Source organism: Mus pahari, chromosome 11 (genome assembly GCF_900095145.1).
Source record: "Mus pahari chromosome 11, PAHARI_EIJ_v1.1, whole genome shotgun sequence".
NCBI lineage: Eukaryota > Metazoa > Chordata > Mammalia > Rodentia > Muridae > Mus > Mus pahari.
Window position 1 is genome coordinate 64,725,230 of NC_034600.1, and position 12,293 is coordinate 64,737,522.

The 12,293-nt window shown below is 34.9% G+C and overlaps 1 protein-coding gene across 3 annotated transcripts in view; it reads left to right on the plus strand.

Annotated features, from left to right (window-relative positions):
* LOC110328733 (cadherin-10) overlaps window positions 1-2,585 on the plus strand; it is a 193,661-nt gene extending 191,076 nt beyond the window's left edge. For 2 of the 3 annotated variants that reach the window (XM_021208155.2, XM_021208154.2), the window contains exon 12: window positions 1,544-2,585. In XM_021208155.2, coding sequence (XP_021063814.1) covers window positions 1,544-2,034 — 491 coding nt within the window. In that variant the 3' untranslated portion in view covers window positions 2,035-2,585. The remainder of the gene's footprint in view (window positions 1-1,543) is intronic. The other variant, XM_021208157.2, reaches the window with a different exon arrangement.
* The last annotated feature ends 9,708 nt before the right edge of the window (window positions 2,586-12,293 follow it).

Here is a 12,293-nt window from a genome sequence, read left to right on the forward strand (position 1 = left end):
CAATTGATTCTAAAGTCAGAAGTACTGTCCATATCTTTCAAGGCCAGGCAGCCAGTATGCCTTGTTGCTGTGTTCTCTAGAGAAATTTGCAGGTTGCCCTCATCATTTTTTTTGCTGCTAATGAGTGCAGGGAGGGCTTCCTCTAATATTTTCACTGAAATCTGGTCCAACAGCCATTTACCTGATTGAACAGGCCACAAGGATTGCGCCTTGATTTTATAACCCAGAGTAGATTGCTTTTTAACTGATCTTGAAGTAAACATAACATATTTCTCCTCTGCTGAGTCCAGTTCCCCCTATTGAGTAGAGTTGAAAGCTACTGTAGCTTTATTTCAGGAAGCAGGGAAATTAGCCTGGACTGGAGCTGGACTTACAGGTTCCATTATCTTCTGTATTGGAAGCTTTTACTGAACAAATTCATTTCCCGGACAGTGCACAGCCGAAGGTTGAACATCTTTATGTAACATGTTGTTGTGTTGTGTATGTGAGAATAGCTAAGGAAGCTCTTCTCAAAACCTGAAGTACAAACAGAATCAAGGCATTTAATGATAATATAAATTAGCAGACAACATAGTAGAATTGGTTAAAACATGCTTTTTCTAGACAGAGGAATTCACATCTGTTTCTCCAAATACCTTAAGTGATCAATAGCAAAATGTTTAAGGACAGTAAGCAGAAAGCTGTGTCCCCACCCATGGCATTTACATTAACTTTCTCTTACAGGTAGGTGTGTGTGTGTTAGTTTCATGATGTATATCCCTTCTTGCTCATCTTCACTTGTTTGCGATGAGTCTCTCTGAGGAACACATTTGTGTTTTGGAGTTAATTCAATGTGATGTGAGTTTACTCTTTGGTTTGAACTCCTCTGATTTAACAATATTGTGGAGAGTCCTCTTACAAGGCATGGATTTATTTCCAAGGAAAATATAAGAAAAATTTCCTGGTTTGTTAACAAGCAAGTCACCTTTTCCCCAGTCATGAAAGCCTTTCAATAAAGTAAGTAAACAGCTGTGTACGTCCATCCACAATGCTGTGGGATGGAAGTTATTAGTCTAAATTTTGTGATAAGAATCACTTTCGATTATTGTCTAAGGATGCAGTGGAACATGTGGACGTACTATAGCTTTCAATTTGACTAATTTTTTATGTTAGAACTTTGGTGCCTGGGATTGAACCTAGGACCTTGAGAATGTTCTACCACAGAATGACTGAAAGATATTCCTTTCATATATGCTTAATGTTTAATGCAAAAGATTAATATTTTCTATTTTGTCAGGACATACTTTAAGCAGTTCTTAGGAAAAGAAGCAAAGAGTAGACATTGCAGTTAAGGAATACTCTACTTTGTTGTAGAACTAAATCAGAAACACCATACCAGCCATCCTGGCTAAACCCTGCTAGGCTTCTTTAGAAAAACACAAAATTAATCTCAAATTCTGGCTTCCCATGCAAGGTATAAACACTTTGTGCCTGTTACGCGCTTGTGCTCTGGCTTGGACGTTTGGGAAGGAAGTTCTAACGCATCTTTTTGTCTTTCTTCAAGTTATAGTAGTCCTCTTTGCAGCCCTCAAAAGGCAGCGGAAGAAAGAGCCTCTGATTCTATCCAAAGAGGACATCAGAGACAACATCGTGAGCTATAACGACGAAGGTGGCGGAGAGGAGGACACCCAGGCCTTTGATATCGGAACCCTGAGGAATCCTGCAGCTATCGAGGAGAAAAAGCTCCGGCGAGATATAATTCCTGAAACGTTATTTATACCCCGGAGGACTCCTACCGCCCCAGATAACACGGATGTCCGGGATTTCATTAATGAGCGACTCAAAGAGCACGACCTGGACCCCACTGCACCTCCTTACGACTCATTGGCTACCTACGCCTATGAAGGGAACGACTCCGTGGCCGAATCTCTGAGCTCTTTAGAATCAGGTACCACTGAAGGAGACCAAAACTACGATTACCTCCGAGAATGGGGACCTCGGTTTAATAAACTAGCAGAAATGTACGGTGGTGGCGAGAGCGACAAAGATGCTTAACCTGGCGCCTGCATTATGTTCAACCAGATAAAGTTAACTTTGAGGACACTGTCTCCACTTCACAATATTTGATATTCAGGAGAAAATTTTTCCTGCCACTCAGCACAAGTTTCCCACTTATTTCTTAATTTGTTCATTAATGATATTAATTCTTTCCTGTAGGATGTCTCATGGAATATATACGACATTTTATTTAATCACTTCCAAGAGCCAAAGCTATGGAAATTCAATGTTGTCCATCTTAGTAAATAAAAGAGCAGGATAGCTCTCCCTTAAGCAACCTCACGAACAAGCCGCTTCTGTTAGATACACGTCTTGCCCTTGCAAATAAATGAAGCTTTGAAAAGACGAAGAAAACACTTAAGATGTATCCTGTTCTGTACATTAAGTTTAAAGAAAAAAAAATGTACATGTGGTGTTAGTTGGTGTGATATGCAGCCTGGTATACAAGCATTTGTGCAATTTCATTTCATCAAATTCTATCTGCTAATGTTTTATATTTATATTTTTGTATTTATTTTTTAAAAAAAATAAACCAGTTTTTACAACTACTTTGTCTCTAGCTTCTCTTTCCCTTAGGAGCAAATTCTTTCTCCATAAATTGACTTCTTACCAAATCTAATTTAATGCACCTGAGAAGGAAAAAAAAAAAAAAATCACATTCTAAGCGATGTTGAAAGCCCTGACCAAAATGATATGACAGGTAAGCGCTGCTCTTCTGCAATACATTCTTACACTGTAATATATGCGAACTTCTTCCTACTGAAAGCATCTGTAAATTATAAACCACTTAACATTTATCATCTGAAAAATTGACAGGAATGGTGCTCTAACTCCTGGGCGGCAGAATCAACCATACTCAGATTTAAATCATTGTCGCTCTCGATTCTTGTGCTAAATACACTGGTGGTACAGCAGTTTTGTTTCGCTCATATTTGCTAAGATAGTGTCTGGAAAAATAAAACCTTTTTCTCATTGTTTTTTCTTGAATGACATATTTGCTCTTGAAGTTTATAGGCAGTATGAGTTCAGACTGTTCTCAGGCTGAAATAATCATTGACTGGAATTATTTTTACCTCCCATGGCGACTTTGAAAAATGCCTGGTAATGACAGTAATAACACAGAATATTCCATTAAAGATGCAGTTTCCCACCCCACTTATGTCAGCTCTGAGAGATGTATCACAAATTGTTGTGAGTGTGTGTGTGTGTGTGTGTGTGTGTGTGTGTAAAAAGAATAATAGAAAGCAAAACAACAAGTTAAAATACAGATTTTAAAGTGTCAGTAGTCAATCATCAAATGTTTCTGAGAATCCCAGAGTTGGGAAGGATACTGTTCTTAATTGTTCCACTTCCACTCTTGATTTATTTGTAAATGGAATACTTTAGTAGTAGATCCAGAAGTCACTATCTCTGCTGAGTATGTTGTAAACAATACCAAAGATTCATGTGCTAATTAGTGAAAATGCTCTATGATTTGAATAGGTCTGTGTGCTATGTTAATATATCCCTATTGCAGAATCAGTTATTTAAATCTATGATTTTTTTTTCTAACTTCAAGGCTGAAGGGCCCATACCACTCTACCAACAAATACTTCAGTTTGTATAATAGTCTGATTATGAAAAAGAGACAACCCATGAGGCCCAATTAAAATCGCAGCCAAGTAGTGCTAAGGACTACTGAATACTAACCCTTAAAATGACAGAACTCACTAATGTATATCATAATCTGGCTATTAAAAGAAACTAAGTTAAGAAATGGAACTTTTCTCTTTTGTACAGAATTGAAATGAGGAACACGCTGTGTCCTGGAGAGATCAGTCACTAAAAAATAGAATAAGTTGACACAGAAAAAGGAAAACAAAGGCCTCCGAATATTTCAAATTGGTCATAATTTAAAATACAATCTTTGTTGGAATTATTTCTACCTTTCCACACAAGTAGCTTCTTGAGTCAATATTAGATGTCAATAAAGTAATTCTCATGTCTATACTCTAATTCTTATGTGGAGACTTTTAATTATCTTCTTTCAGAAATGTCAAGTGACACTAAAGTATTCTGGCATTTACTTAATCTTCCATTATTTTAAAAATTGGAGTCGTGACAATGTTCTCTAGTAGGACAAGAACCAGTTAGGATAGATGGGCAGGCTTATTTGTCAACTTTGGAGAAATTATTTAATAGCAGATATTCTAATATTGTGGTTAATAACAACGTATGTTAAAGTGATTTCTTGGTAGCCATGGAATTCAAAACTTATGTTATAAAAATCTATTTAAAGTCTCCCAGACACATTTTGGTATTGTGCTTGCCAGAGAGAATACCCAGTACATCCCTTATTCCAAAATTAGTGTTCTGTGTCAGTGGGCTACTGTCAAAAAATTATTGATGTAACTGAACCAATGCAGGTTTCTCATTTCTTCATTTTTATATAACTTTAACATAAATTGTTTATTGATCATCTATTATATAGGATATATAAAAACAAGGAATGTTTTGAAACCCAGAGACGTAATAAATTAAATATAATTCTTCTATCCATAAGTGTGTATTTATTTTACGTACAAAGTTAAGAGATGAAAAAGCTATGTTGTCATGAAAACCACTGAGTTTATAATAAATTATCTAGCTCTTAAAATTAACTCTTCTTAGGAGAAAATTATTCTGTTCTCTTTTTTCTATGATTTATGTAATCAGCTACTTTTACTTGGCCTCTAAACATTCGATTATTAGAAATGCTACCCAAGTATCATTTCCACTTGCAGCAATGTATCAAAAGTTATATAACTACAATTAATGGTCTTAGATTGAAATTGCTGATTTTCTGTCTTCCTCTCTTTCTCCTCTCTCAAACACACATGCCCCCCCCCCAAACACAGATACTCAAACACAAAACCATGTGCATATGAAGTGACATAACTACAAAAATAGTGAACATGTACTGGTAGGTTAATCCACATATATTATAAATGATTTAATATCTAGGGTCTTTCAAAACAGAAGATGCTAATATTAAAACTCTATTTGTTTGTTTGTTTGTTTGTTTGTTTGTGACAGGGTTTCTCTGTGTAGCCCTGGCTGTCCTGGAACTCACTCTGTAGACCAGGCTAGCCTCGAACTCAGAAATCCACCTGTCTCTGCCTCCCAAGTGCTGGGATTAAAGGCGAACGCCACCACTGCCCAGCTAATACTCTATATCTTAACATCAATATATTTATGTAAGTTACTAAATGTATTTTTACATTATGTGTACATGTATATATTTTAATTATGATTATGAAAGACTGATTCCATAAAATACTCAACAGAGTCATATATTTTAGAATTTACACTAAGTAGACACAAAAACTAATACATATGTATGTGTTTTTCTGTATAATTAATGCACTAAATGATGTTATCTAAACATACTCATGGAGCTGAGTCACTTCCCATAGTCTCTATTACATGAGGAATCCTTGTATCTTCATACAAGAAACAAGAATGGGGGATCACAACATTCACACTCATGTTAGTTGTTAATTAATAGTTACATATCAAGTTTGTTCTAAGAATAAAATGAAATAAAGTTCATCGCCGGGCATGGTGGCGCATGCCTTTAACCCCAGCACTCAGGAGGCAGAGGCAGGCGGATTTCTGAGTTTGAGGCCAGCCTGGTCTACAAAGTGAGTTCCAGGACAGCCAGAGCTATACAGAGAAACTCTGTCTCGAAAAACAAAAACAAAACAAACAAACAAACAAAAAAGTTCATGAACTTTCAAAGAATTCTGAAAAGGTGGAGTACCTAATGTCCTTTCTCCTGGATAGTCAGATTCAACTATGTTCATATATATAAATTCTAATATGACAACATAGTATATAAGATTATTAGCAAGTACAAGTGCTAAACATATGGCAGACTATGTTAATTAATGATGCTGGCTTTCTGTCTAACACTCCTTCAGTTCACAGTACCTAGTCCGTAGTACCCTGTCACTTATTTATCTTTTATCATTACAAAATTTCCTTATTGTAAAATACATTTGCCCAAAATGATATTGGTCTTATTGAATACTGTCATCCTTCTTACCAGTGTCTGCCGTGTTTCTTCCAATTGGCCAGCTCACCAGTATTAATTAACTCCATCACACATTTGTCACAAATTTAGAGATTATCTTTGATCACTATGTTAAGTTACTAAGCATTTTAATATCCCCCATGGAAACGCATTATGAGCAGAATCACAGGGTTCTGCCTTATAAGGATGCGCCCTTCTTGTAGCTGACCTCATAACTTCCTCTATGATAGCAACTAAGTTAATTGTCTCAAAAGCTCTCAGCCTCTTCAAGCATACTCTCCAGTACCGATTCTCTACCCACGACTCTAGTCTCATACAAGAGCTTGATCTTTCTAAACTTAAAAGGAAATACAAAATGCTATATTACTTTTTTTTTTAATCTCCGCTAAAACCACCCTATGTGAAGTGCACTTCTACACTACTACTAAAGATTAGCATATCACCCAGCCTAAAGACCTTCAACCTCATTGTAAAATTAGTTACATCTATATTTTCTTCCTCATTACGATGACAAATTTTATTGCTATTTTAATGCTTGCGATCCTACAAATTCTGCCAGAGGTTCTCTGGAAATTCTAAAGAAGGCTGTTCCTTAATAAAAATAACATATACATAACACATCAAGAAAAATGCCATGCACTTCTCCACCAAACATACAGGCCTGCTGCACCGGCCATCTGCTTCCCTGGTACTTGGCAGTGGTGCCTTCCCCTGAGATGTTCATTTCCTGTCCTTGTGATTCTTTACACTCTAGCATTTGATTTTCTTTTTCTTAATGGAAAAAAAATGTATTCAATATATCTTTTTTACATTTTTCTTCTCCACCACGTATCGCCACATCATCCCAACCTCCTACTCCTCCAATTGTGTTCTGTTTTCCTCCTTATCTCTTTCAACACGAGTAAAAACAAATGTACAAAAACAAGAAACATATTCAAAAGTCATACGACTTGAATGTGTCCTATCTAGTGTGATCTTGCATGGTATTGAGTATATCAGCTCTGATCATTTGACTTGATCTAATAAACAAAATTCTACATCTCAGTACTTGGTTCTCTTCTCCAAAGCAGCAGCTGCTTCCTCCATTGCTGAAAGCAGTCAATTATCTCCCTAATTTTAACCTTTCCTTTTATCTAATTATCCAGCTATCAAGGTCAGAAAAATGTTTCTCACCGAGTTTCCTAGGTGAGTGGTTTTTCTAAACTTATTCATGGTTCCAAACTTTATTCAGAGTTGATTACAACTCTCAAACCAGCATGAGTCTCCACAGCCCTTCACCTTTTTTTTACCATTTACCAACCATCACTTCCCTCCATCCTGTGTTGATACTGGCCTCTCCTTCTTTCTTACTTGGTTTAAGTTTGGTTCAAATAAGAATTATTTGACCCCTACTCATTTTTTTAACCTATAGAATTCCTAATGCTATAGGGTGGAGGATTGAACTTGAATGCAATTTCTTATTAGATATCTGCATTTTCTTTTACATTTTAATGATTTTTTCCTATAGGTATTTTTTTTTCTCATCCAAACAGGATATAAGTTTACAAGAAAATAAATTTGATAACCTTTTCCAAGGATATAGAACTGTTTACTTGTATGGATATTCAATAGACATTTGTCAGAGGAATGGAAAAATTGTTATTATTTTACTTGAAAGTTGTTAAGAATGCATATAACATGGCAAAGCTTCATGGGACTCCTGTCTCTTCCTACACTGAACCACTCACACTGATAGGCGAGAGCTTGTAAGTCTATTCTTCATATACTAGAAACCATTTGGGATATTATTTTAAGACTATACAATTCAACAGATCTGTAAACCCAACTACGGAGGCAGAAAGATCACAAGAGCAAAGTCACTCTGGCAATTTGGTCTCAAAAGGGGAAAAATAGCAAAGTTAAAAGTAGAAAATGGGGCTGGTGAGATGGCTCAGTGGGTAAGAGCACCTGACTGCTCTTCCGAAGGTCCGGAGTTCAGATCCCAGCAACCACATGGTGTCTCATAACCATCCATAACAAGATCTGACGCCCTCTTCTGGAGTGTCTGAAGACAGCTACAGTGTACTTACATATAATAAATAAATAAATACATCTTTAAAAAAAAAAAAGTAGAAAATGACTGAAAGTGTAGTCCTGTGGTAGAATCCTTGCCTAACATTTGAAGTGCCTTCTGTTCAGTCTTCAAAACTGACAAAAACAGGGAAAGAATAATATTTAATATTTAATAGAGACTTGGTTTTTTGTGTAACAAAATAAGGTACAATGATTTTACAGGACACATACAAGTTAAATTGTTTTCTACACAAGTTAAGTTGCTTTCTGTAAAATAATATTACAGAAACCTTTACACTCTATGCAAACTACCAGTGATCATAGCAGTGGGAACTCCACTAAATAACTGCTAAATCAGAAGATGGTTACCATTTCAATGACAGTGTTGGTGGCTTGGAGCCTGTATTACTGATTTGGGAACTTACTCAAAATTTGTGAAAAGGCTGAATAGTCGAACATTTGCTTAGGGAAAGTGTGAGGTAAGATCAGGAAGAAATAGGAGTTTGAAATGAAGCCAAGATATACAACCTTCAACAAAAGCCCCCTTTCCATAGGACAAGGTTTAGCTTTGAAGTAACCTCCAATTAATTAGTATTTATTTCCTTCAGACCATAATACTTCATACATTCTATTTTGTATACTACTCTGTACAAATTTCACTTACTAACTTCACTGCAATCCACTCAGATGTTGACATTTAAGGAATACCTTCAAAGATATATAGGCTAGGCATTTACTTTAGAGACTCTCTTGATTTTATAAATTCAAAACAAAATTGGGGTATAGAGATGAACACATAGATAACAATGAGAAAATATGCTCTGAGCCACCGAGACATTACTTTTAAAAATACTGATATAAATTGAAAAAAATAATGAATTCTCATTTAGATAAGATTCGGTTGCAAAGCTCATCAATGTCTATCTATCTATCTATCAATCTGTCATCTATCTATCTACAGAAAGAAGAGGGAGAAAGTCACTTTTTAAAAACTATGAGTAATGAAACTAAAAATGAAAAATGAAAAAATAGTTTTTCAAGTGCGAGTTTTCTTCATGTTATAAGTGCATATATGCATAAGACCAAAATGGACATTCTTTATTAAGTTATTTTAACAGGAAAGGATTAAAGATTTTGGAGATCATATTGAAAACCTGGTAGACTATTTGTGATTTTTTTTCCAGCTGTGGAATTATACTGAGTTTGGAACGTGACATTTACAACTCCGCAGGAAGGTAGCAGAGCAACTTCTTCCCCAAATTTATCTGAACAAACCTCCTACACATTGTGAAATATTTAGAAGCAGGCCTGAGATTCTTAGCATGAATTTTGCCTCTCTTTTTTTTTAATATATAATAAAAAAGATTGGAGTTGAGTTTTCTTCACAGCGTGTACAGCCAGCATAACTGTTATAGCTCAGCTTTATTTTCTTTCCTTTTACTACTGATACATTGAAATTTTCTTATTTCATTTTCCCAAAAGTGATCTCTTCTAAAAGACTTGGCTAACATGACTAAAGCTCTAGCATATAAAAAGCTATATAAATCTAGTAATTATATCTGCTGACATTTTTTTCTTTTCAGAATAGGGCTTTAGCTTTACAAATCACTGCATGAAATTGTCATCTAAATACATGATAACATTTCTTTTCTTTTCTTTTCTTTTCTTTTCTTTCTTTCTTTCTTTCTTTCTGTTTTTTTTTTTTTTTTTTTTTTTTTTTTTTTTTTTTTTTTTTTTTTTTTTTTTTTTTTTGCTTTCAAAGAGTTAATTTTTTTATCATCACAATTTGGCTATGATTACTGTGAGCATCCCTAAGGTTGTAGGAGCGCAGTGCGTGAACATTACCAAATACTGACAGGTCTATATAATTTGGATAAAAGAAACTCTGAATTTTCCCTTCCATTTGGTTAAACACTTAAACCTGATTAAACGTTAGTCCCCGTCACACATTGGGCATCTAAATAGCTATTGCATAAATACTTGTTGAGTGACTGATTAATCTTGGCACTCCAATACTCTGTTTTCTAATTTTGGCAGTGTGGAAAATGTCAGGTTCCATACCTTCCCCACCCTCAACCAAAAAGGCAACATGTTTCATTCATATTTGAAAAAGCATATTCTAGAAATGTCACAGCAACCTTTAAAGATGACAGTCTCTGCCTAGGAATTCTTGACAGCAACTATGCACAATTATGCCAGCTATATATCGAAATTTTCTTACATCATTTTACCAAAAGTGATAGCCTGAGAAGACAGCATGTAAGGACTGGGTGGAAGGAAGAAAAATCTTGATGCACTCTTTAAATATTTATTTTAATATAGGATAGAAAAAGTGGAGTTCAATTTTAAATTGTTTAAAAAAGAACTGAGTGGCCTCAAACACTTAAAGTTAAACTTCAGTTTTGAGAGAATTTTCTGTATATTTATAATAGAGTCCAATTGTATATCTCTTCATATTCAAATTGGATGAGAAATGAAGACAAGCAGAAAGGTACCATCCAAATATTTTAAAGTGTAATGCATTGTCTTAGTGATGAGATAAGCATCAATGATAGACAATCTCACCAACATGTATACTTAGAAAACTTGCACACAGAGTTTTATGACTAATCAATAATAATGAAAGCAACTGAGGATACCTAGTCATGGTGGTGGTGGTGGTGGTGGTGGTGATGGTGATGGATATGTTATCAGACATGTATTTCCAGTCTCTGTTCCAGAATCTGCATTGTGTTTTGTAAAATGACACAAGTAATTGTCACAATAACTCAATATGGTAAATACTATTATGTTCATTTTATAGAGGAGAAAAATATAACTGAAAAATGAAGTGAAATTGCTTAAAGTCTAGCAACTGTTAAATGGAGTTGGATGGCAAACTAGTTCTAGGTCTGGAGCTCTTAAATCCACAATTAGTACTGGGAGAACTTTTTAAAAGTCAACCTTTATTTCTCAAGATATTATTAACAATGAATACATTTATGTCAATAGTGATAATGTGAAAAGTGACTTTTTTATTTAAAATAGTAGCATATTACTCCTGTAATCACCAATATATATAGTATATTAATTTCTGAATCAGAATTAACATTAGTAAATATGCATTTAGCAATACAATTAGAATACTAACAATCTTTTTCTAATATATTTTTAGTTTAATCTCACATTTGAAACTGTAAAACATAATATTAGATACATTTATACAAACTTTTAATGGCTAATAATTTAGGAGTAATTGTACCAATGTGGAAAAATATGGTCAATAAAAATGATTTTATTGGCAAAGACAAAAGTATCCTGAGTTCTTGTTAACCAGTCTTGTGAGTTGGTGAGTTCCAGCTTCCGAGATGGACTTCCTCCAAAAAGAAAAGAAAAAATAAAGGGGTTTAGGAATACGTTCACCCCTGTCCTCAAGCTTTCCCTTCCATACAGATAAATGTACTTCAAATACATTTGTACCCATGCAATGCAAATACACCAAACACACACACAAGTATTCTAAATACATATGGTTTTTACTTTATTTTAATGAATAAGTTAACACTCGATTCAAGGATGTATAGATTTGCTAGTGTGTGTCTTACACCTTCAATATTTCAAATTAGCATTCATGTTTGTGTTGATATGGGAAGCTAAGCAGTAAACAAAGATGTAAAGATGGATCCTCTCTTGCAGGTTATTTGATATGAAAAGCAGAAGAACAGATGTATTTAGCATCATAAAATAAACTTTCTGAACTTAAGGATATGGAACTTCTCCGTTACCCAGATAAAATACTTAAATTTATGCTAATGTGCCTTCAAACTGTTTTTTCTGAAACATAACAGCACATTTCTGGGTCTGTTCCCAAGTTCACTGCATCAGATATAATTTTATATAACATGGTGAGTTCCAATACTAGTCAGGTGTTAGTTTGAATTTGTTCCAGGCAGGTGAGGCCATTGCTCATAAAGACTTCCAAAACCAAAAACAAGTTCAGTTGATTAGAATGAAAGCATTCCCCAAATAAAAGCATTAATGCAGCTTATTCCATTATGACAGATTCATACTGCCACACCTCTCCCCCTCTCCTTCTTCTTTGTGTCTCTGTCTCTGTCTCTGTCTCTCTGTGCCTCTCTCTCTCTCTCTCTCTCTCTCTCTCTCTCTCTCT